We start from the raw sequence: 26,218 nt of genomic DNA on the forward strand, positions 1-26,218 counted from the left end.
CTCTCACCTTGGCAATAAAGTTATCAGTGAGTCTGGTTTTGTTTTGTTTCGCTGGGATGCTCTCTGCACCAGACTGCAGTGAAAACAGACTGGCATTTCATTACTTGTATCCAGACCAGAATTGATCTGGTAGAGCAGCACACTGCACTGCCTGAGCTCCCCTAGACATTTTTTGTTCAACCTTGCCTCTTACTTGGAAGCTCACAGAACATAAAGCTACTAAACCCATTAAAGAAGTAGTAATTCCAACCTTGAAATTAAAAAATCAGAGGGATTGCTGTCTCTGAAACTGCTGCAAATCCTTTTAATGCTACTTCTTTCTGTTCCTCTTTCCAATCCCTCTGAGTCCTGAGACCAGCTCTATCTCCTTTCATTGGACTTTCTGTTCCCTTAAAACAACTGTTTTTAAATGACTCGAACTGTCTACAGCACCAGCTCCATTCTTGACTCTGTATGGTCTTTAAGTTCTGGTATGTGTGACTGATTTAGGTCAAATTTTTAAGACAAGAAACATGACCAAATTAGCCCCTCTTATAGATTGAATCATTCAGCCATAAACCATGGCCAGGGGAGTGGACCACGGCACAAGTTCATTGGTACTTAGGCAGATCCTCTTACAAGGGTGTACGTTACAATCTTGAGCTATACTTGTACCTAGGTGTAAACATCTATTATATGGGACTGAGTGTGTAAGTTGGTTTTGGATTACATAATCGTAACTCAAAACTAGGTAAATGTAAAGTTTTTTTTCATCTTCCCACTCCCAAACTTTTAAATTGTCATTATTGGGGTTCCTGATTACCCCCTTTATGATCTCCATATGGACTTTAAAAGAAAATATACTCAAGCTTTTTTCCTGTAAACACAGACAATATTATTTACATAATTCATTTTACACTGATGGTAAAAATTATACTAGAATTTATCACCAAACTAACTTTATTTGTTCCCTTCTTAAATGTCTTTACTAAATATCCTCACTGTCCTAGTGGCTTCTTGTTCTTAATTTCTTGGTGTATACAGTGTCTTTATCCTTCGGGTTTTCTGCACCTTTCTTGGCACTGGGAGTTACTCTCGGCTCAGGTTCACTAAGACTTAGGCTCCAGTCTTTCCAGATCTCAACACCTAACATCTGAATTTCCAGAGACTCTCTTCTCTTTCTTTAATGATACTACTACTATTAATAATAATAACAATATTAAAATTTAAAAAATGGGGCTGTAGAGATGTCTCAGTGAGTAAAGGCACTTACCACACAACCTCACAACCTGAGTTAGATCCCCTGGACCCACATGACAGAAGGAGAGAACTGACTGCCCCTAGTTGTGCTCTGACTGCCACATACACACCATGGTATGCGTATGCACACACACACACACACACACATTTATTTTAAATAAGAAGACTCTTATTTACGTGTGTGTACGTGTGTGTGTGTGTGTGTGTGTGTGTGTGAGTGTGCATACCCATGCATGTGTGTGCAGAGTCCAGATCTAATATCAGGTGTCTTTTTCTGTCCCTCTTCACCTTATTTATTTTTTTAAAAAAAATTTATGTGTGTAGCTGGGCATGGTGGCACATGCCTTTAATCCCAGCACTCGGGAGGCAGAGGCAGGCAGATCTCTGTGAGTTCAAGGCCAACCTGGTCTACATAGTGAGTTCCAGGCCAGCTGGGACTACAGGGAGACCCTGTCTCAAAAAAGAACCCCCCAAATTTTTTTATGTGTGTAAGCTGGGCATGGTGGTACATGCCTTTAATTCCAGCACTCAGGAGGCAGAGGCAGGTGGATCTCTGTGATCAAAGCCACCCTGGTCTACATAGTGAGTTCCAGGCAAGCTGGGGCTATGGGGAAACCCTGTCTCAAAAAAGACCAAACAAACAAACAAAATTTTCTATGTAGGAGTGTTTTGACTGCATGTATATTAAGTGCACCATATTTGTACAATGCCTACAGAGGCCAGAAGAGGGTGTCAGGTCTCCTGGAACTGGAGTTATGGATGGTTGTTGGCTGCCATGGCTTCTGGGAACTGAACCAAAGTCCTCTGCAAGAGCAACCAGTGCTTTTAACCACTGACCCATCTCAGCAGCCATCCACCTTTTTGTTTTTAGATGAAGTCCCTCGTTGAACCTAGTGCTCACTGATTGACTAGACTGGCTGACTAGTAAGCTCTGGGGATTCTATTTCTGATTCCACAGTGCTGGGGTTGCAGGCCCATGCTGCCATATATTGGCTTTTCATGTGGGTGCTAGGGTTCAAGTCCTCATGTTTACACAGCAAGCACTTTGCCCATCAAGCCATTTCTCAAGCCCAGACTCTGTCCCCTCAAAGTTCATCAAGTACAAATATGTGCTCATCAAGGGATAAAAATTTTAAAATAGTAAATATTACAAAGTACCAGTATTTATGTCTTTTCCTCATTGCATCCTGCATTTAGCTATAGTTAAGAGTGGGGGTGGTAGGAAGCCATAATTTAAGGTTATTGGTGGTTTAAATTTTTTTATTTATTTTTACTTTATGTGTATGAGAGTTATGCCTGCATGCCCCCCCCCGGATATATTTTTAATGTAGAGCTCTTGTGTGTCAGGCTTTCACCTCTGGAACAAATAACTGAAAGAGAGGCTAGAGAGATGGCTCAGCGGTTAAGAGCTCTGGCTGTTCTTACAGATTTCCCTTTGGTTCCCTGTGCCCACATGATGGCTAACACCTGTCCTTAACTCTAATTCCTGGGGATTTGGCAACCTCTTCTAGCCTCCATAGGCACTAAGCCCACACGTGGTGCACTTACATACATGCAGGGCAAAACACTTGTACACATAAAATAAAAAATAAATAAAATCTTTTTTAAAGGGGGAGAAGGCAGGCAAGGTGGCACACACCTTTAATCTCAGCACTCAGGAGGCAGAGGCAGGCAGATCTCTGTGAGTTCAAGGCCAACCTCATCTACATAGTGAGTTCCAGGCCAGCAGGGCTACAGGAAGACCCTGTCTTAAAAGGGGGGAAGGGGTATGCCAAGTAGGGCTGGAGAGATGGCTCAGCAGTTAAAAACACACTGCTCTTCAATAGGATTTGGGTTCCCTTCCCAGAACCCATATGGCAGCTAGCAACCCTCTGTAACTCCAGTTCCTGGGGATCTGATGCCCTCTTCTGGCCTCCATGCACACTGCATGTGTATAGTACACTTACATACATGCAGGCAAAATACTCATATACATAAAATAAAAATTGAAGAGACTTACTTTATCTTACGTATCAGAGAATTTTAGTCCTTGGTTTACTAAGGCCTTGTGGGAGGCAGAGCACCACGGCAGGAGGAGTGTGTGCTCAGGGAGGTTTTTCACTCATGGCAGCCAGGAAGCAAAGCAGCAATAGGAAGATGTTGGGCTAAGGCAGACCCTTTAAAGGGAAGCCCTCAGTGACTCACTTCTTCCAATTACATCTTCAGTTTCACAGTTCTGCCATGTCCCAATAAACTACTCAGATTTTATATCCATGTGTGTATTAAACTGTTCCTTTAATTGTGTTTGAAATCTTTACTGGCAATGATCTCACAGGCCACTCAGAGGTGTGTTTCACTAATCTCATAATTCAATCAACTTGCCAATCAAAATAAACTATCATGGCCTGGGAAAATGGCTCAGTGGTTAAAGTGCTTGCTGTGAAAGACTGAGAACCTGAGTTACAGCACCCATGTAAAAGGCTGAGTGTTGTACCATGCACCTATAATCTCAAAACTGGGGAGGCAGAGACCAGAGGAACTCTAGGGCTTGCAGGCCAGCAAATATAGCCAATCAGTGAATTCTAGCCTCAATGAGAGACCCTGCCTAAAAAGAAAAGATGGAGAGCAATTGAGGGAGACGTCTGACATCAGTCTCTGGCCTCCACATGTATGCACACATCGATACACCTGCATGTTCATGTGCATGCACATACACATGAACGTGTACTCACACAAAAGAATAAAATTTCACACCATTGAATTTTGTGGTGACTGGGAACATTCTGTGTGACAGAAGAATTTTAAAAAACTAGTGTAAATAAAGATTTTGAATGAAGCAACAATAAGAACAGAATTCCCATTTACTGAAATTCGAAGCCTGTAGAAGGAATGGTTTTCTATGTGGGGTGGAAAGATCTGACATGCGAGCTTGGGAGCATTGTGTGGATACAGATGGGGGCCAGGCGATCTGATATGTGAGCCTTGGGAGCACTGTGTGTACAACTGACTTCTGAACACTTTGATTTTTTTATGCCCTCTTTTTTGCAAAAATTTTAGCAAAATTTTAGTAACCAGTTACTAAAATGTTAATGGGTGAAGCCAGGTCCAAACATTATTCCTTAAGACAGATACAGAGGACTGGCGTATTCAGTCAACATCCATCCCTTTCTACCTTCTCTGTTCCACAGAGGTTGGAGTGCATCGAAGTTTATCTCCCAGTCACCTTGCAGTTAGGAGTCTTATGTGACTTAGGATCCACCAAATAGACCTATGTGAGACTTCAATTCAGAATTAAGTTGGACAGAGAGGCAGGACACATCCTACCCACTCTGCAGATGGTGTACAGCAGAGGTCATAGCTCTGTGGTTGATGTGGTAATGACATCCCAGCTTGCGAGTCAGTGCAGACTCCAGGTGATCAATCATTCTGGGGTGTTTTGTTTTTCAGATCTCCTGATTACTCTTTTGAACCCATTTAATAAATTGTTGTAAATCCCCTCCTGCTTATACTAGACAAACTATTCTCAGCACCTGAATTCTAACTAGCACATTCTTTCCATGGGTCTGATGTACTGTGTTAATGATATAGGTGTATGTATAGACTCACTCATGAGCAGGGAATAGGAGTGTGTGTGTGTGTGTGTGTGTGTGTGTGTGTGTGTGTGTGTGTGTGTGTGTGTGTGTGTGTGTGTGTGTGTGTGTGTGTGTGTATGTGTGTGTATTCATGGTAGATAAAAAATTTATGTGGGGGCTCTGGAGGGCACTCATGGATGATTATGTTATGTTTCACTAGAAGATAAAGAACAGGACTCAAATGCGGAACTCCTGATGCCCAAATTTCATGGAAAACCCAGCGATGCTGTTCATCTTTTCTGTGGCCCAAACGTAGGATTTGTGTGGCCCTGGAAGTCTCATGCAATTACTGATGTCCTGGAAGTTCATGGGCACCGACTTCGGGGTCAGTATTTGCCTCCCAATTATGATAAGATGAAGGAAGACTTGGACAGCAGTGCTCTAATCCAGCAGGCACTGACTGCACAACAGGCACTCCTGAAGGTGAGAACAGAGTTTCGAGGCATGGGGTGCTGACCACCAGGTCCCATTCTAGCCACTGCCTCTGCCCACACAACTTACCCTCTCTTAGGACATGCGGCAGGAAGTACAGGAATTCTGCAACAGTCAACAATGGGTAGCAGTCATTTATGAGTTCCTGAAGACCTGGGGGCCTCAGAAACTAGAGAACATGAGAGGCTGTCCCATCAAGGACTATGTGGTGCTGGTGAATCAGCTGAAAGTCTGGGAGGACCAAGTCTCCAAGATGCCTGTGCAGTTGCTGACGAAAGGCAAGTTGCTGCTGCTGAGCTGCCATGATGTACAAGCAGAGCTGGGTGAGTGCTTTCTGTCTCCTCTGTTCCTTCTTTCCTTACACCAGGGCATACAGCAGGGACCTTTGGTATAGGCCCCTCTTTGAACATTTGGAGCCTTCCGGACACCCCAGCTCCCAGCCCCTTCCCTCTGCCATGAAAGGTATAACCACAGGACACACACCCTTTGTTTGGCTCCATTCATTCCCTGTATTCCTTAGGAATCACCTTCCCGTCACTTAGCACTTCTATTCTTACTCTTGAAAGCACCTGCCTGCTTGGCCCTCCTTGCCCCTGTTCTGGAGCAGATGAGTGCATGGGCCTCCTTAGGTTTCTTATGGGCCACTAAAACTTGCAACTCTTCTGGGCAGGGGGTTCGCGAAGGCAAGTCAGGAACAGGGTAGACCTGTGATTGGTCCACTTCTTTCTGGCCTTGTTTTGGGCACACTTTGCTCTGCCACTTCTCCAGAAGTCTGTGTTCTCTTTCCTGTTTGTAAGCTTGATCCTTAGTCTAGGATCAACTCCTCTTCAAAGGAGCAGGTGGAGAGAAAGAAGTATGTTCCGTATGCTTGCTTTGCAACTTAGAGAGTACTGATCTTCAGCTTCTTTGGAACCCACGCATGCTAATGCAGTCATTAAAGGGTGTAGTAAGGAGGATTAAATGCGCTATTATTTGCAGTATTTAACAGCACTGGCTGAAGTAGGCACTTAACTTTTTTATTGCATCCTGTCCTCTCTGTGTGCTTCCATCTTCTTACCAATCGCAGTTTCTCTTCTTACATTCTAACTCTGTGTGCTTCCTAACTCCATGTGCTTCCTCTCTGTGTGCTTCCATCTTCTTACCAGTCACGTTTTGTCTTCTTACATTGTAACTCTGCTCCTTTTCTTCCCAAAGGAATGGCAAGGAATGGCATACTCTGAGTTGGAAACAGGGTCATTATTGACTCCAACTCCTTAAATCTACCACATCCAACTGGAACCTAAGGAGCCCTAAGACTTTATCAGGCCATTGCTCCTTTGCGCCATAGGGTGTCACTGTTGCACTCCTGTCCACTTTCACCTGAGGGTCCCACTGGTACAAAAGCAGTGCCACCACAATGTCCTATTCAGCAAAGATGTTTTTCTAAAGCTTCCTCCGTGTCAGGTTTTATCAGTCTTCACCTCTTGACGCTCAGTTCTCTTGGCTACTTTTTCCATAGTATGCCTCAATTACCCACTTTCCAAACTCTCTAGTCCACTTCTCAGTTTCAGAGATGCTAACCAATGGGCTGATTTGCTTTTCATGTAACATTATATAATACATAAAATAACATATCAGTGCTGGAGAGATGGCTCAGAGATTAAGAGCACTGGCTGCTCTTGCAGAGGACCTGGGTTTGATTCTCAGCACCCACATAGGGACTAACAACCATTCATAACACCAGTTCCAGGAGATCTGACGCCTTTTTCTGACCTCTTGACCTCCAGGGGCATTGCATGACACGGATGCACTTATACACATACAAGCAATACACTACTACACAAAAATAATTAAAAATTAAAAAAATAAAATAATATTATAGATGTAATAATATATGTACATATAATATACTACATGTATATATCTAACTACATATATATATTTATGCTTGTAACCTAAGCTATAATGGAATAAAGCAAAGCTCCCTGAATATGAATCTTTACTCTGGGTACCATTGTAAAATGCTGAATGATACTTAACCTCTCTGAGCCTCAGTTTGCTTATTTATAAAATAATTATACTTACCTCAAAAGGAATGTGTGAGGATAAAATGAGTTTACACATGAAGTACTTGAAATGTTACCGGGCATGTAATAAGCATTCATTACTGAATTACTAGTATGCCATATTTCTATATTGTATTTTGATGTTCTGTCACTATTTAACATCTCTAAACTTAAGAAGTATCTTGTAGCATATTAGAGTTTACATGGCATCATTTTTTTCTTTTTTAGTAGTATATAAAAATAATATCTTTTGTAAATAATGATATTTTAGATTCAATGAAGGGTACCATATGGACATTATTCCTGACTTTTAAAAAGTGTTTTATGCTTTTAAAATCACATTTATCTCCTGTTTGTATGTCTGTGCATATGTGTGTATGTGTGTATGTGCATATGCCTGAGTGCACACATGCACATGTCATGGCATGTGTGTGGATAGCTGAGGACATTTGCAGGAGTCATATCTCTCCCTCCATCATGTGGGTGCTAGGGATCACACGCAGACTGACAGGTTTGGCGGCAAGTGCATTTACATACTGAGCAGTCTTTTGGCCCCCTTCTTTCTGCTCTCTGAAACAGTGAAGTCTTCATATTATCCATGGCAGATTCCAGGATTGTCATCTAACCCTGTATCCATCTGAATTGCTTTTCTCTAATCCATAAACCAAAAAGACAAGCTGGGTATGGTGGCACATGGTAATAAGACCCTGTCTCCAAAAAATAAACAGAAAAAGACAGTGTAAACCTCCTCCTTGGTAGCCATTCTGCTGGAGAGAGACAGTAAGAATCCAAAAGAACACAGATCGCAGTCCTGCTCGTCACAAACATGCTATTCCCAGGCTCCTGCTGCCTCATCCACTTGGAATGTTAGAACTACTTAATGTTGGGGCTGGAGAGTTGGCTCAGCGGTTAAGAGCACTGACTGCTCTTGCAGAGGACCCAGGTTCAAGTCCCAGCACCCACATGGCAGCTACAAACTGTCCTTAACTCCAGTTCCAGGGGAATCTGAAGCCCTCTCTGATGCATTGCACGACACAGGTGCACTCATGTACACGCAGGCAATACACTCATACACATAAAATAAAAATAATAAATTAAATATTTTTAAAAAGAACTACTTAATGCATTCAACTTCAGTACCCTCCTCTGTAAAGGTCGTCCCAAAACCTTCTTGGGGCCCCCTTCCTTTCACTCCTGGATGCTCAAAGAGGATGTATCATACTGTGAGGACCCCTTGTGATTGTTCCTTTAATATGTCTGTCTCTGTTGTCATGTTAGGAGGAAATGTTCATCTTGTCTATCCACTCTTGAATCCTAATTCCGTACTCTCAGCACTCCTTCCTTCCCATGCATCACCCACTACCAGGCTCTCTTGTTTCTAGAATCCAAGCTGAACAGCACGAGAAAGACCATTCTTGAACATGTGCAGAATGAATGCTGGAACCGCAATCAGCAGCTAATGACAGAGCTGACAGATTTCTTGCGTTTCTTTCAAACCATCAACTCAGACATTCATGCCATTTCTCAGTGCTCTCAAAAGGTGAGTTTTCCAGATCCATTCTTCCCAGGATGTCCAGGGCTCACCCCTGCCCAGAGGCTCAGCACACTCTCTTTACCTGTGCTGTACTCCCAATGGGGTCAGATGGTCTTAAACCTTGTTCATATATGTGTTCTGCCCTGGCTGATGCATGGCTCTTAGCTTCCTCACATGAGTAGTAGACCCTGGTGGAATGAGATAGTCTTATTTATGTTCAGAGGTGGGGTTCAGTCAGTCAGTTAGGAATGTCACACTGTCATCATGTCTGCTGGATGAGAACTAGGCTACCACTGAGACCTGGGTCAGAAAGGGATCTGATCCTACGTAATGGTTTAAAGGCTGTAGCAGTATCTGGAGCCCCCAGGCTCCCACTGTAGAAGGCGGGATCGCCTCTTGGGGGTGAGTCTAAAGAGGTGGGCAGGGTTGTGGGGGTGCTGTTCTCATGCTGTAGCCTCTGCAGTTGAATGAAGCCAATGAACAGTACACCCAGCTCGAGGAGCGAGTGGAATATGTCCGATCACTCCATGAACTCCTCCGCAACCACCATGGCCTCTTCAGTGCTGAAAATGAGGTGATGGACATCTCGGTGAGAAAACAATTCAGAGTCACCCATCCCTTCTGGCCTCCTTCCTTTGTGACCGCATCTTCTCACTGCCTCTGATTGCCCCACAGCTTCTGGATATGTGGGAGGCATTTCGGTTTGAGAGAGGTCAGGCCTCAGAGTTCCTGCTCAGCAAGCGATATGCCATTGTGCCCAAGCTGCAGCAGCTGATGGCAGCAGCATTGGCAGAGCTGGAAGGCCTGCTGCAGAAGGCCCTGTCTGCTCCCTTCATGGATCCTTCACAGGAGCAGAGGAGCACTGAGTACCAGCTCATTGCCCTGGAGCATCAGTTCCTGAAAACAGTCAGCCACTTCACTGAACTACATCATGCCTATACCACCTTCACTGGTACTAAGGATCCCTACCTCCTCACCATCACCTGTGATAGACCTTCCAACTAAGATAAGGGTTGGGATTCAGGGTCTTGTGTCCTCTGTGACCCTAAGCAAGCCTTGGGAATCATATACCTCCATTGGTCTCTTTTACAAACAAATATCACAGGTGTTGGGTTTAGTGGATACCGGGAGTTCAGTCTGGTAGGGAAAGCAAACAGCTGCATCTTGCATTAGAATGTGATAGGGTCAGGGTTAAAATGAGACTCTGATGCAGGAGAAATGTGGGCCCTTACTATAAAACTTAGCCTTTGTGTAGCCTTGGTCAAGGTAGTCTTATACCAAGCAGCAGGCTGCAGATAATAGATCTTGATGCAGTAACCACTGCCTCCAGCCAGTGTAGTTTATAGAAAAGGCTGATGAGGGTCTCACTGTCCTATAGAAGGAGACCAGGACAGAGCTACAGGGCTTATCCTTTCTTTACGGCAGTGTAGCCAGGATGGTTCCCTTCCACACCTAACTTTGTGGGCTCTTTTCTCATGTGCAGTCACTTGTGTCCCTTAGATGGGCACACCACGAGTTCCTTCTCAGCCAGCTGTCAACTGTGACCATCTCTGCTTGTGGGCATTCCCAACCTCAGATGCTCTAGAACCATCCAAAATCAAGGAGCTTTTTCTTTGGTAGAGTATTGAGAGCCCTTAGCCCATATTCTAAGTGACATAGAGCACAGATCTTGGCCTTTCCTGTAAGGAGTTGGGATGGTTTGTGAAAAATCAGGATGGAAGACTCAGGCCATGTGGTGTTGGCGTAGGAAAGCCTGTAACACTGACTTCACTTCCTTCTATTCCTAACTCTTCACCTAACCTCCCAATCTTTGTAAAAATAATCTAGTATTTTAGGCCCAGGTGAATTAATAACTAACCTTAACTTTTAATTGCACTTATTGATTTATTTGTGTATATGTGGGCATACGTGTGGAGATCAGAGGACAACTTATGGGAGTCAGTTCTTTCCTTCTACCATGTGAGTTCCAGGGATCAAACTTAGGTTGTCAGCCTTGGCTGCAAGCATTTTTACTTACTGAGCCATCTTGCCAGTCCAACATCCTCCATTTTTAAAACTATGTATCTTCTGTTCCATTCCACACTTCTAACATTTTTTTCTTTTATAGCTATGTGACTATTTTCTCATATGACGTTTACTGACTGTATTTACTTACTATCATTTATTCTGAAACCAGACTTTTCATATCTTCCTCAGATGGCTAAAATATTTCTTTGAGTACTTTATTTTTCTGTAAAGGGAAGTTTGAAGTGTTAAAATGTTTAGGCCCCCTTATATGGTGATAATGACACTAAGTGCCCTTATATCACAGCTTGAATTGAATTTTGAAGTCAAAAGTTTTGGGGGTTTTTTTGTTTCATTTTGTTTTTTCGGTCTTTCTGAGACAATGTCTCCCTGTAGCACCAGCTGGCCTGGAACTCAATATGTAGACCAGGCTGGCCTTGAACTCACAGAGATCCACCTGCCTCTGAGTGTTGGGATTAAAGGCAAGCACTACCACGCCCAGCTTGAAGTCAAAAGTTTTTATCTTTGGGGCTGGAGAGATGGTTCAGTAGTTAAGAGCAGTGTTTGCTCTTTCAGAGGACCTGGGTTCAATTCCCAGCCCCCACATAGTGGCTAACAAACATCTGTAACTCCACAGTTCCAGGGGATCTAACAGTCTCTTCTAACCTCCACAGGATTCCAGGCATGTTTCAGCATGCCTGGCAACCCTTCCAGAATTCTTATATGTATACTGGATTTAATAGATCTTTCCTGCGTTTCTTTTACTTTCTTCCTGATCATTCCTCTGAAGTGGTGCAAATACTCTGCTCCTTGTCCAATTTGCCCCAGATTTGGTATCCACTGATGGCCTAAACCTGATCCCATATTTACTAAGATATTTGCAAAATAATTTTTCCACTCCCTCCATATCTACCAGATGGCTCTTGGCATTTTTCTTGTAAGCAGGAGTCTATATTTCATCCTTATTGATTTATTTGCCTCTTGCACCACTTCAGAGTCACCTCTAGAGACTACTTACTAATAGCAAAGAGAGAAAAAGCAACATCAATTAGTGGAAAAATAGAACAGTTTGACAAGGTGATCAAAATCAACACCACCAGTAGTGTGCCTCCAGACAGGGCACCTAGAGGACACACCACCTAGGCAGTGGTCCAACTAAGAATTGAATGATAGCATTCTGAAGAGGGGAAGCAATGCTACCAGGAACTTTATTAACTGACAGCCTTGAAATTGGACAGTAGAAAATACTCCCGCAATGTAGTAGAATATCTGTGTAGAAACACTTGACTACTTAGGGTAAAGATTTATGTACTTCAGTCTTAACAGTTAGACAGAAAATGCTTGTTTATCAACAATTAGGCATGGTGGCATACATGGATCATGAGTTTGAGGTCATTTTGGACTACATAGTGAGACCTTGTTTCAAAAATACAAGGGTGGTCAGATGGCTTGGTGGGTAAGGACACTTGCCACCAAGCCTCATGACCTGAGTTCAGTCCCCTGGAACCCACATGATAGAAGGAAAGAACCAACTCATGCAAGTTGTCCTCCAACCTCCACGCACACAGGCATGTGCATGCACATACACACATGTACGTACACGCGCGCAGCACACACACACACATGCATGAGCACACACAAAGGCAATAACACTGAGAAAAGTGTTTGTGTATTCATATGTCCATGTACAAACAGAGCTTGTGAACATACGTGATAAGGCAAATGGTTAAGATGCTGATGAAAGGTAAAAATAAACAGGACACAGGTGTTTATTTTTCTGTTTTTTTCTTTCAACTTGAAAACTTTTGAAATCATTTTTGTGTATTTAAAACACTTTAAAAGGCAGTGGAAATTACTGAGTAGCTACTACAGTGTCCACAAAGGGCCATTCAATCCTTAAGTTTATCTTTTCATGTGTTTAGAGCTATCTTTTCTCGCCTTGCAGAAGAGTTTGTGTTTTTTGAGGGAGGGTTGTTGTTTTGTTGTTTTGAGACAGGATCTCACTATGTAGCCTCAACTGGCCTGGAACTCACCTTCCTCTGCTGGGATTAAAGACATGCACCATCACGCCTGGTCCTACTTCTGTAACATCATTTGTCAGAAATGATGTTGACACAAATCTCATCATTCTGTAGGTCTCTAGTTAGATCTTTGAAATTCAGGCAAAGAAAGATCAGAAGACTTTAGATTCACTGTTGTTTTACTCTGATCTGTCAGATCAGAGCTCAGATAGCCTGGTGATTCTCAACCTTGTGAAAATTTCTGAGATCTCCATGATAGAGGATGTTCACCATCTACTGCATAATTCCCTGCATGAGGGTATAACTCGGTTGCTTTTCCTCCCACTGAGGAGAATATACTGGCATTCAAGTGGATGAGACTGTCAATCTTTTTTTTTAAGACTGACAATCTTATAGTCATAACTTTGACTGTAGTCTGATATCTTTTAAGTATATTACAAACCTCGGCACTATAATTATTATTAATTACAAATTATTTGGGGCACATATCTTACAACCAATGGCAAATACTTGGTTAAGAGAGCTAACACAATAGTTTGTGAGATGAAAGAAAGAACAATTGCCATTAGTAAACAGGACAGGAGCATCCCCATTTAGCCCATAGGGTCCATTTACACCTATGTGGGCCAGATCCATTTTCCCATTTATCTCTCTAAACTATCCTTGAAAGTTTATTCACTCATTCTCTTATTCAACACTTGTTTGCTAATGGACACAATATTCTAACTGGAGAAGAAAGACTAAATTATGTAATATATTAGAAAGTGATAAGTAATCTAGAAGAAAATACTACAGGATAAGAGTGGCGAAGTGGCGCGCGCCTTTAATCCCAGCACTAAGGAGAGGAGGTAGTGGCAGGCAGATTTCTGTGAGATTGAGTGCAGTCTGATCTACATAGGCCAGCTGGGGCTACAGGGCAATCGTCTCAAACATACCAAAAAAGGAGGCTGAAGAGATGACTCAGCGGTTAAGAGCACTGACTGCTCTTGCAGAGAACTTGAGTTCCCAGCACACACATAGTAGCTAACAACAGTCTGTAACTCCAGTTCCAGGGGGATCCAACACCTTCTTTTGACCTCCGCAGGCATTGTACAACACGGGTACATCTACACACATGCAGGCAGTACACTTGTACGCATAAAATAAAATATTTTTTATTGAGCTTTTAAAATTTCATACATTTGCCACTCACATCCAGACCCCCTCTCCCATCCATACCTCCCCCTCCCACCAAACCCTATGCACTCTGCCATACATGCTGAGTCCTATTCATTGAGGTGTTTGTACTCAAATGTCCTCCAGTGTAAATGTGTCCACTGGAGTCTAGTCAGCCCATCCAGTGATCGTATGTAAGTCATACTCTCCCTCACCCAGCTGCAACCAGTCTCAAATGGTTCTCAATCTAATGCTGACTCACCACCTGTTGCTCACCTCCCCTTTGGGCCCTTGTTTACTTGAGCTGACATGGGTCCCATGTTGGATGCCACCGCTGCTGCAGGCTCACATGAGCAGGCCTCCATTGGCCTGGAAGCCTCCGCCTCATATGTTCATGAACCAGCCCTGACTCTTACAATTTTTCTGCCTCCTCTTCCACAATGGTCCCTGAGCTGTGGGTGGGTAAGGTTCCATATAGGAGTCCCATCCTATACTCTACAATCTCTTATTGTCCAAAATTTGGCTAGTTGAGGTCTTCTGTGTGTAACAAACTCTGATATACATGGAAGCCTCACTGATGAGAGTTGAGGGGTGCATTAGCCCTCTCTCTACCCCTTATTCAGCTATGTTCCATGAGCCTTGGTTGTAGGAATTCAACTGCAGATGTATCACCTAGTACCAGGCATCTCCTAGGTATATATTCTCCATGCCTGACCAGATGTGCAACTCTGCGGTAGCCTCCATCTGTTGCAAAAAGAAGCTTCTTTGATGAGTGCTGTATGGCATGCTTGTCACTCTAAGGGAGGTCTGTTCTATCTGGCACTGCATTTCCTGTCAAGCAGCTCCCAGGTGTACATATGCATTAATGTTCAGACACTCATAATGTGCATTTCTCATAGGGTTTCTAGGGCATCACATTTCTCTCTAGGTTTCCTAGCCGCACCCCCCCCACCCGAGATTCACTCATCTCTACTCTTTTTTCCCTCCCATCCGGCCTCCCTCCTCCTTCCCTTCCTAGTCACAGTGCCCTCATTATGCCCACTCTCCCCACAATACCTCCTGACTCCTGCCATCTTTCCTCTCCTGACTTCCCTCCCTCCCCCACACCACGGTCCCTTGCCTGTCCCTCCCTCCTCTCTTCCCTGCTGATTACTCACAATTTTTCCATCTCCCTCAGGTAGCATCTGTTCCCTACTATCTCCCTTTCAGGTTGTTTCTTTGCCTTTACCTGGCTCCTGGTGTTACTTCAGAATTTATATATTCACATATAAGGAATCGGTGCTACAATCCACAAATGAGAGAAAACATGTCACTTGCTTTTCTGTGTTTGTGTTACTTCACTTAGTATAACACACTCTAGCTCCATCCATTTACCTGCAAAGTTCATAATTTCATCTTCTCATACTGCTGAGTAGAACTCCATTGAATAGATGTACCACATTTTCATTAACCATTCATCAGTTGAGGGACATTTAGGTTGTTTCCGTTTCTTAGCTATTGTGAAGAGGGCAGCAACAAACATGGATGTACAGGTATCTCTTTAGTACAATGAGTCCTTTGGGTATATGCCAAGGAGTGGTATCACTGAAAATGGTAGGTTCATTTTTAATTTTTTGAGGGTTCTCCACACTGCTTTCCATAGTGGTTGCATGAGTTTGCATTCCCACCAGCAGTGAATGAGTATTCCTCATTCTCACATCCTCTCCAGCATTTGGAGTCTTCCGTTCTCTTGATCTTGGCCAGTCTGACTAGGGTAAGATGAAATCTTAAAGTGGTTTTGATTTGCATTTCTCTAATTACTAAGGATGTTGAGCACTTTTTAAGGTGCTTCTTAGCCATTTTCATTCTTCGCTTGAGAACTCTGTTTAGGTCTATTGCCCATCTTTGTATTGGGTCATTTATCTTCTTTCTTTTTGGAGTTCTTTGTATATTCTGGATCTTAATCCTCTGTCAGATGTGTATCTGGTGAAGATTTTCTCCCACTCAGTGGGTTTCCTCTTCCCCTCCTTAGTTGTTTCTTTTGCTGTACAGAAACTTTGTAATTTAATGAGGTCCCACTTACTGATTGTTGACTTTAGTGCCTGAGCAGCTGATGTCCACTTTAGGAAGTCCTTTCCTATGCCTGTATCTTGAAGGGTGCTGCCTGTGTTGTCTTCTAGCAGTTTCTGAGTTTCAGGTTTTATATTGAGATCTTTGATCCATTTGGAGTTAACTTTTGTGCAGGGCGAAAGATAAGGGTCAAGTTTCATTTTTCTGCAGGTGGAGATCCAGTTTTGCCAGCACCACTTGTTGAAGATGCTATCTTTCCTCCACCGTGTGTGTGTTCTTAGAACCTTTGTCAAATATCAGGTGGCTGAAATTATATGAACTCATGCTTGGGTCTTCTATTGTGTTCTATTGATCTATGTGAATATAAAATATTTTTTTTAAATGACTAAAGCAGTTTTCCATGGGATCAAGTGCATAGGCCTCCTTAAGAATGCAGTTTGTCCAAAGACCTAGAGTTGGAGGTGGTGGTTTGAGCTGTGGTTCTCTGGCAAGAATTTTCCATAAAGAATGAAGTGCAAGTCAAAGACCCTAAGCAGAAGGAAGCATGCCCAGTATATCAGAGCAACAGTAGAGTCCAGTGTGGCTAGAAGTAGTGAGTGAGCTGGAGACTAACAGAAGTTGGGGGAGGGACTTTCCTTCACAGGTATCATGTGTCCCCAGGCATCCTTTTCTGAACCTTACATCATTAAGGGCTCTTAAGTAACCACTCCCCAAATAGCCCAGGTCTCAGCCAGTCCTATCCCACAGGGGAGGAGAGTCCTATGGCCCTGCCCATCTGTGGGACCCGGCCCATTGTGCAGCAGCAGTGCATTTGGCATCTGTATCGAATCATCTCTGAAAATTTCAGCGAGTGGAAGGGCATGGCTTTAGCCAAGGTGCTAACACTCCTCCTTGGAGGGCTTGCCTGGGGTAGAAGACTGTGGGGTGGAGGTGGGAGGGTCTTAAGCTGATAGTGAGCCCTTCTCCAGTTCAATCTTTCTATGGCCCGGGAGAAGACAGATGCCTGGCTGACAGAGGCGGCAAAGCTCAGCACAACCCTTGGGCTGCACAGCCCTGTGCTGCAACACTGCATGCACATGCTGGAGGAGTTTCGAAGCTACCTGCCCTTGCTCACCAAGTTGAGCAGCCTTCATCTGCAGAGCATTAACTGTCAATCCCTCTTGAGAGGTGTGTTTGGTTAGAGACAAGGGAGAGGGAGGGGAAGGATATAGAGTTTGGAGCAATTTCCTACGGCTGCTCCTGGAAATGCCTTCTTTCTTTGCTCTTTCCCATATGCCCTAAACTCATTTTGCCTAGAGGGAACACATTTCCAATCCCCCTCATTATGAGATACGGTCCTGTCTACTGATGGGGAGTGGACACAGCTTGGGTCTCGGCTCTGGGATTTGAGCTGTCCCCAGGACCTTGGTTCTGAGCTGTTGACTTTATGTTGTACTGTTGATTTGTACTACAGTCTGAGCTGGGCTGCACTGAGCTACGCTCTGAGTTCCAGTCTGGGCTTAGGGTAAAAATTACCTCTGGTATATGGGCTTGATTCTGCCATATCTTAGGTGTTGTTCTGACCTGTCTCTTTTATTCCAGTGTTAGGGCTGAGCACCCTCCACAGTACGGAATTTCTCACACTGGGCCAGCTGCTCAATTGTCCACTCCTGGAATTTGCAGATCGAATCAACCAGGTAGGGCCTACAAGAAGGAGAAGAGGTGGTTGGAGCCTAGGACCTGTGATAAAGTCAGTCAAGTCTCAGAAGTCCTTTGAGACATGGGGTCAATGGCAGTTGGCATGTAGGTAAGTGGGAGGTTGAGATTGATGACCTTCTAAAGGTAGGAACAGTCTCCCCCAGTCTGCAGATGAGGATCTGATGGGTAGTTCTAGACTCTGAAAGAATAAAAGATAGAGGAAGTAGGTGACAGCTCCAAAGTGGTGGGCACACAGAATATCAGATGCCCCCAACATTTACCCAGTCCCCAAACACAAATTGACTAGGGTATTGTCTACTGAGTGAGTGCCTGTTCAGTGAAAGCAGTGGCGTGGGGCCACAGTATTAATAGATGTTGCTGCAGATACATCACGAAGGCTGATAGTCCCACTCCTTCTCTGAGATCTCCACTCTCCTGGCCCTTAAGTTCTGCCTCAGACCCAATTCTCAAATCCTAGTTTCAGGGCTATCCTGAGCCATTAGCCAGTTCTGGTTTCTGAGACACCCCTGTTCTAGGTCTGGCAGTATGATAAGGAACGAATTCATGCCCAAGAAACCCTACAGCAGATGCAGCAGTACTGGGAGGCACGCCAGCTGCGCCTGCTCAACTTCATCCTCCATGTACCCTATGAGCCTCCAGCCTCAGAGCGTTCCAAGAAGCAGGTCTTCCGCAGCCCCCAGTGGGAGTTAGTGGATGAGGATAGCGGCACCTTCCTCCTCTCAGGTGAGACTCAGCCTTTGTGACCCAGTGAATACATCCGGCTGGAGGCTCCTTTGACCCACTGATTCCTGTCAAATCTGGCTCCTTTAGTCGGGGTGGAATCCTTATTGAATAGCCTGAGTCATCAGTGTGTTGTGAGACAGCATCTTCCAAGCTCTCCTAATCTCTGTAAGAACACTTCACAAACATCTTCCTCCCCCAACTCAATGCCTGGCTCCTTCAGCTAAGGTCCTTCCCATTCTGGTAGACTAAGAAATTCTTTTTTCTATTATCTATTTTGTGTGGGTGAGGGGAGCACACATGCTATGGTGTGCTTATGGAGTTCAGAGGGTTACCTGCAGATGTCTGCTCTCTCTCTCACCAAGTGGGTTCTAGGGATTGAAATCAGGCCATCAGACTTAGAGGCAAGCACCTTTACCTGTTGAGACATCTTGTTGGCCACCCTAGGAAATTCCCTGTGGTTATTTCTCTTTACTTTTCAATGCCCTGTCCTCTGGATTTTACCCTTCTGATTTTATGCCTTATCCACACAGTCATTCTTTTATTCCTTCCTTCATTAAATTCATAGGCCTTCTTTTTACCAACACAAGGCATTCTGAGACTTACCAGTAACAGCCCTGTCCCTCAAACTTCCAGTCCAGTGGGGAAATGACAATAGCATACATTTAAATGCATGACAGAACACCATACTGAGGACAGTAAGTGAGCAGAGGAGACCAGCTCAAAGGATGGGGATCAGGGAAAATAAGAGAAGTATTCCTTTAGACAGGCCTCATGCTGACTTTGAAGGAGTAAGAGTTTGTCAAACTTGGTGGCAAGAGCATGCGAGACAGGGATGAGACAAGGAATAGCACATAAACAAACATCCAGGAAGGTGTATGGGGAACTGCTAGTACAGCAGAATTCTCTTACCCAGCATAATTGTTATCAAATCTGTGCATCCAAAAGGTTAGTTAAATATGGTAATCATAATATTATTTGTATATGTAGATATGACTTAAGATTTTTATTTTTACTTAAAACATACAATTACAACTACTTGCTAACATTTTGTCCTAAGAACAAGATCTTTTTTATCAGCTCTTCTTTACTAAATTCTTCTAGGGTTTCTATAGAAACAGCAAGTCTTTCCCCACACATATTCCAATAGCTAACACTTGATTAGATTAGATCATTAGAATTATGACATAACTCACATAGATAGGTTTTCAAACATACTCTATCTCTTGGCAAATATACAATTTAACTTATAAGAGCAAAAATACTGGAATCATCTAAAGAATAGGTTGAGATTTATGAGTTTATGGGATTTTGGCTGTTAGTGCCAGTGTGATGGTTTGATGTCTCCCACAGGCTCATGTATTGGGGGGGTTTGATTGACAGCTAATAAACTGATTGGATCCTGAGAGTTTACTCTCTTCATGGGTTCATAATACGATGGCATTATTTGAGGTGGTAGAAAGCAGGAGGTAAGGCCTGGTTGGAGGAAGTCACTGGGGATGTGTCCTTGAGTACAATATCCTGCTCTGGCCCCTTCCTGTTTTCCCTTGTCTCTGCTTCCTGGCCACCATGATGTGAATGGCTGTGTTCCATAGTGCAAAGTCTTGTGGGTCACATTAAGAATATACTCAAGGGGGGCTGAGAGATGATTCAGCAGATAAGAGCACTGGCCTCTAATGTAGAGGACCTGGGTTCAGTTCCCAGCACCAACATGGTAGTTAACAATTCTAGAGGATTTGATGCTCTCTTTTGGCCTCTGATAGCACTGTATACATGGGGTGAACTTAACATACATGCAGGTGAAACACACACACATATAATAAAATTAATAAATTTTTAAAATTTACTCAGTGACATAAATAATGGAGAATTTTTTGTAGGGAAGTAACATGGTCATATTTTACTTTAATGTAGATAATTGGGAGGCAAAGAATGGAGACTGAAAGATCAGTTAGGAAACAACTGGAATGACAAGTAGAAAGTAATAATAGGATGGTAGTGATGAGGAGTGAGAGAAGTAGATGGACTTGGGCTACAGGAGTCCAACTGGACAGAATGTGTAGCTGGTGCACATTTGTCATAGAAAGTAGGATATGTCTTTTCTATTCTAACATGAATTGCCTTTATCATACAAAATCTTTATCCTTATCACATGTCCATGTCCAATATTTGGTTGGGAGAAACTTGTCCATCTATTTTGATGCATAGATTCCTTGTTCACACCCCTCGTATTCAGAACTAATGATTTTCAGTTTTGACTGGTACATACTAAGACTGGATTTATAAGATTCAAAGGACATTCTCTTGACTTTTGACATGAACACAGTTTATGCTCATCCAAAAAGATGGGAAAACCCATATTTGACCTGGTTCCACGCTCTATCAATCTGTTTTTCTTGCTCTCTTCAACTTTTCTGTATCAGCCTTAAATTCCTTTGCCACTAAATGCAATTTAAGGAGCCAGAGAGATGGCTCAAGTGATTAAGAGCACTGGCTGCTCTTCCAGAGGATCCCAGTTTGGTTCTCAGCACTCGCAAAGCAACTAACAATTGTCTGTAACTAGTTCCAGGGGATCTAACACCCTCTTCTGGCCTCTGTGGGCATTGCACACACATTAGTGCACCTACTTACATGCAGGCAAAACTCTCATATACATAAAATTAAAATTAATGATTAATCTAAATCTAAAGTTATTTGAAAAATAGTGAGAGTACAAACTATGGATAGTTTGGTTCTTGGGTCACCTACAGGCATGGCTTCAGATACCTACTTGAATTCAAAGTCCTTATATTACTTTTGTTCCTGCCTGCCTTTCCCTTCTGGCTCTAAGTCACACAAAATACTTGTGTGGTTGATATTTCTCCCACAGGTGCTCCTTTCTCTGTACCAGGCTTCCATTCTCATCAGCTCTGGCTGTATTAATCAAGGACTGAATTTTGTGGTGGCCACACACTATGAAGCTAGTGACTTCACTCACCCAGATGAGCCCAAACTGATGGAACCCTGTGTGTTTAACTCTTATTCCAGGAAGATGTATTGTAGGGTTAGGGCTACTACAAATCCTTAATTCTCCCCTTTAAATTCTGAATGAAATAAGAACAAGGAAATGTATGAAAAAGAAAATACAAATTACTCCCAAGAAACTGTTTTTTTATGTAACATGTTGACAGACACAGTTTAGATCTAGGTTAAGAGTTCACACAACCTCTTTATAGCCTTCCCAAGATCAGTTGAGAATTTGGGGTCTGTGTATATATGGGAAAGAAATCTGGCATACAAGCTCTGAGGTAGCTGTATAGATTATGGTCTACTCTATTGGCCAGTACAGTCCATGAAGATAGAAAGGGCACTGAGGTTTTGTTACCGTCTCCCCTAGAAGGTTATGCTGCTCTGCTTTTTCCTGCCCCATGCCCTGCCCTTGCCTCACATGGGATGATGCCAGCTTAGCTGAACTCTGACAGTTCAGCTTTTTCTTCCTTAGACTACAGCAGCCTACAAGATGCCATCCAGGACAGTCTTCAGGCACTATTTAAGATCCTAGCCATCCAAAAGTCAGGAGAATTGCATAAAATGGCTTTGGAATGGATGACTATCATGTATGGCCTGGGTGAGTACAGACCTCTAGCTGGATGGAGAAATGGGACCTGATGAATTGTCCAGAGGGATGGGCGTTAGACATGGATGTTGGACAGGAGAGGATCTGAAGGAGAGAGTGAGGACCTCCCAGGCTATTTGGCTTAAGGTGACTACTGACTAGTGGGTCAAGGGAGAAGTCAAGTTATGCTGGACCCTTTTGAAGCTAGAACAGTAGAATTTCCCTCAAATATTTTTCTGACTGTGTACACAGGTGCCTTGCTGGAGGTATGGGTGGCTTTCCAGCAGAAATGGATTTTTCTGAATAAAGTTCTGCATGAGATGAAGATCCAGTTTCCTAGTGCTGACCTGGTAGGGAAGGAAGTTAAGGCAGAGTGGGCTGGAATTCCTGAGTATCAGGACTCTAGGGGGGAGGGTAGAGCTGCCATTTCCTTTAATCCTCACTCTCGTCTTTCTTACCACAGAATGCTCGTTTCAAGGTCATGGATGATCAGTATCGAACCCTAATGTGCATCTCTGTAGCTGACCCAATGGTTCTGTCGCTTATAGTACCCAATGCCAAGAGGAGCCCTTACTTCCAAGGCCAGCATCTGCAACAATTACTGCAAGGAGGGTCTGTGGAGCTGGAGGCCATCATCGTGGCTCTGGAGAATGTGTTCTATGGGGTATGTGCCCGCTTCCCCCGCCTTTTCTTCCTCAGTGACAGTGAGCTGGTGGCCCTGCTGGCTGCCCCTCTAGAAACATGCGAGGCCCAGACATGGGCACAGCGCTGCTTTCCTCATATCAAAGCTGTGAACTTCAAGTCCAGCCCAGATGATGAGAAAAATGAGGATGATCAGGAGTCAAGCCCAAGCAGACAGGCTCCAGTGGAAGCACTTGCTGTGCTGGGGGCAGGTGGAGAGCAAGTGAAACTTCAGGGGCCCCTCCCTCTACATCCAGATCTCCCCAAGTGGCTGGCCTCTCTGGAGAAGTGTCTGCGTTTGGTACTGGTGAACATGCTGCAGGGCTGTGTGGCCACCTGCTTTGCTCAGAACCCATCTCTAGTTGAGGAATTTAAGAAACTACCTCAACAAAGACAGGCATCCCTGCCACTACATGTCCAGCACTGGCTAGATTCAGTCCAGGCCTTTCCTTGGCAGTGTATACTAGTGGCAGAGGAGGTAGTATGGCGGGCAGAGATGGAGGAGGTTTTGCTTGAATGGGGGACCCTGGGCATGACCTCCATGCATATACACAAGCTTGAAGTACTGCTGCAATTTATTCGAACTCAGAGGAGCTCCCAGGATGGGCATCCTCTGCCTTCTGTCCGCCAGACCAGCCTACTCAGCACCCTGCTGGTCATGGCAGTGACTCATCGGGATGTAGCACAGCTGTTGGAAAAGCACCAAGTTAGTGGTCTGACAGACTTCCATTGGGCCCGGCAACTTAAGTATCACCTGGGGTCATCTCATTTGACCCCCAAGAGTCCCCTGCAAAGTCTCAAGACTATTGCATCTGCTGAGCCCTCTCTGTCACCAGCTACATGCTGGATAGATGTGCTGGGCCGGTCCTTCCTATACAATTATGAATACTTAGGGCCCAAACTAGGGCCTCTGCCCAGCCTGATGCATGAGCGGCAAGTGTTGGTTCTGTTATTGGCCCTGGAGGAGGTGGCTTGTGGGACCTTACTGGGCCGGGATGGTTTGGGCAAGGCAGAAACAATGAATGGCCTGGCACGGGCCCTGGGCCGCCAGCTGGTAACAATGCCCTGTTTGCCCCAGATAGAGTCCCGGTGTCTGAGCAACTACTTGAATGGTGCCCTTCAGGGTGGGGCCTGGCTGCTGTTGGAGGCAGTTCACCGCTTACCTTCTAGCTTGCTCTCTGCCCTGGGCCAGCGTCTGGCTGAAGTGCACCGTCTTTATGCCCCACTGTATCAGAAAGCTTCCCAAAGCACCAGCACCATAGACCCCACTGATCCCCTGTTCCTTGGCATTGGTTTCTTTGAGAAGCATCATGTGTCCATGCGCCTTGGCTATGGCTGTTTCCTGACAATGCGTGCCCTGAGCCCTGCTGTGCCTGCCAATCTGCACATGCTACTGCGGCCTGTGGCACTGGCACTGCCTGACTTGCAGCGAGTGGCAGAGCTGACCCTGCTGGGTGCAGGGGTGCGGGATGCCTCCCGCATGGCTACTCGCCTATCCAAATTATTCTCCCTAGAGTGTGAGCTGGTGTCTGGGACCCTGCCCTGCCGCTTGCCACTGCTTAAGCAGATCCTAGAAGGCACAATACATATGCTGAATGTGACCAAGGAGGAAGATACGTCCCAGAAGCCCCACAACTCAGCTGTCAAAGAGGAGGCTGCCCTGCTGCATGCCCTGCTTAACTCACCACTATTCAGCATCCTGGATGGGCTCCGCCTACAAAAACTCCAAGAGCTGCTGTGTGGGATTTTCCCTAGTGCTAGCCAAGTACTGGCAGAGCCCATGACCCATAGGCTGATGAGGTCAGTGGTAGTGGAGGAACTCCAGCGGGTAGACCTGCTTCCCACCCCTAACATGTTGATATCTCTGGAGCAGCTCAGTCAGGCCCTAAGCCGGGCCTCTGGCATTTTGCTCCTGGGCCCCGCAGGCAGTGGCAAGACTACTTGTTGGAACAGCTTATTTAAGATTCAGAATCGACTGGCAGCCATGGAACACACCTCAACCAAGGGTTTCCAATCTGTGGAAATTACCCACCTATATCCTAGTGCACTCAGTTCCCAAGAGCTCCTAGGGTGGTTAGAGGGTTCCTCCTGGCACTATGGCATCTTTCCAAAGCTGCTTCGTGCTGCCCCTCAGTGTAAGAGCACAGGTGTAACAGACCAGTCAGAGGAATTGATGGGGATCCAGCAATGGATAGTATGTGATGGGGCCTCTAGTTGTGCATGGCTGGACTCCATCACTTGCCTCCTGTGTGACCCTCCTCAGCTGAGCCTCCCCAATGGTCAACAGATAGCACGACCCCTGAGTACCCTTCTCTTGATGGAGGTTGCAGATGCAGAAGGCATGTCCCCCACAGTGGTAGGCCAGTGTGGTCTAGTCTGGTGTGGTGGGGAGCAGACTTGGCAGTGCATGCTTACAGTTTTGATGACATCCTTGCCCAATGAGTACCACCTACAGCAACGAACAATCGTTGAGCTCAATCGCTTAGCTGAAATTATGGTGCCTGCAGTGCTCAGATTCCTTGCCCACAAGGGTGCCAGTTCTCTGCTACAGGTACATGGGCATCAGGGTGTTTGCCCAGGTGTGGCAGAAATCACCAGCCTGACCCGGATCTTGCGTGGTCTACTTGACCCTCACCTACACCTGTATAAGGAGGAGAAGGCATGTGGCCCAGGTATGAAGACAGAAAGGCTGGTTTGTGAGAGAGATGGGATCCTAAGGGTAGCTGGGTTACACCTGAAGCCAGAAGCATGGATTCTTTGGTGAAGCTGGGCCAGGGAACTTAAAGAAAAAAGGAGCAGTAGTATGACCACCCTCTGTTCTTTCTTTTCTACTTGGGTTCCTATTCTGTCCCCAGTGACCACTGTAGAGGACTTAAGTAGCAGTGATCTTGTGGCCCAAAGCTTCAAGTCTTCAAAAAGCAAGACCCAGGCTGACAGTGACAAAGCGAAGAAAAGGCAGAGGAAACATTTGCTGGCTATCAGCAGCTTTCTTTTTGCTGTAATCTGGGGCTTTGGAGCCCACCTTCCCTCCAGGTACCACAAGGATAGGAGGAAGGAGGTTCAGAGGGACGAGGTAGACTGGCCTGTGGGAATTAAAATGCATGGGACATTACTGTGGGGCTATGGTGGAGTGTGAGCATCACAGATGGAATTGTGACAACTGTCTGACTTTGCCCCGTGTGTCCCACTGAGCAGGCTATGGCCTCTCTTTGATAACTTCATGAGGAATTCTATTAGTTGCCTCTCCAACTACCCCAAGCCACCCTCCTCAGTCTTGGTGTTTGATCTACACGTAAACCCTGAAGATGGGACTCTGGTTCCCTTCACGGGCCAATACTTGAGCAGCCGTGTCAGAGGATCTCTGGGTTCCTTCCACCCCTCTACCCAGGTATGAAGACAGTAGGAAAGTAGTCTGGATTAAGACTTAGAGAGCT

The 26,218-nt window shown here is 44.8% G+C and overlaps 1 protein-coding gene across 7 annotated transcripts in view; it reads left to right on the forward strand.

Annotated features, from left to right (window-relative positions):
- The window catches only part of Dnhd1 (dynein heavy chain domain 1), a 66,675-nt gene that overhangs the window by 23,753 nt on the left and 16,704 nt on the right, over positions 1 to 26,218 (forward strand). For 4 of the 7 annotated variants that reach the window (XR_003850203.1, XM_029565555.1, XM_029565557.1 and 1 more), the window contains exons 11-20: positions 5,011 to 5,273; positions 5,362 to 5,605; positions 8,710 to 8,867; positions 9,325 to 9,450; positions 9,537 to 9,813; positions 17,672 to 17,766; positions 18,304 to 18,511; positions 21,990 to 22,115; positions 22,356 to 22,453; positions 22,567 to 22,767. Coding sequence is in view for 6 of the 7 variants with exons in the window: in XM_029565555.1 (XP_029421415.1) it covers positions 5,011 to 5,273; positions 5,362 to 5,605; positions 8,710 to 8,867; positions 9,325 to 9,450; positions 9,537 to 9,813; positions 17,672 to 17,766; positions 18,304 to 18,511; positions 21,990 to 22,115; positions 22,356 to 22,453; positions 22,567 to 22,767 (1,796 nt within the window). In the remaining variant the exon portion in view is untranslated. Of the gene's footprint in view, positions 1 to 5,010; positions 5,274 to 5,361; positions 5,606 to 8,709; positions 8,868 to 9,324; positions 9,451 to 9,536; positions 9,814 to 16,837; positions 16,966 to 17,058; positions 17,258 to 17,671; positions 17,767 to 18,303; positions 18,512 to 21,989; positions 22,116 to 22,355; positions 22,454 to 22,566; positions 25,457 to 25,651; positions 26,173 to 26,218 lie in introns of those variants that run through there. The other 3 variants (XM_029565560.1, XM_029565556.1, XM_029565559.1) reach the window with 3 other exon arrangements.

This window comes from Nannospalax galili, unplaced genomic scaffold (genome assembly GCF_000622305.1).
Source record: "Nannospalax galili isolate Female #2095 unplaced genomic scaffold, S.galili_v1.0 scaffold398, whole genome shotgun sequence".
In the NCBI taxonomy this organism is placed as follows: Eukaryota; Metazoa; Chordata; class Mammalia; order Rodentia; family Spalacidae; genus Nannospalax; species Nannospalax galili.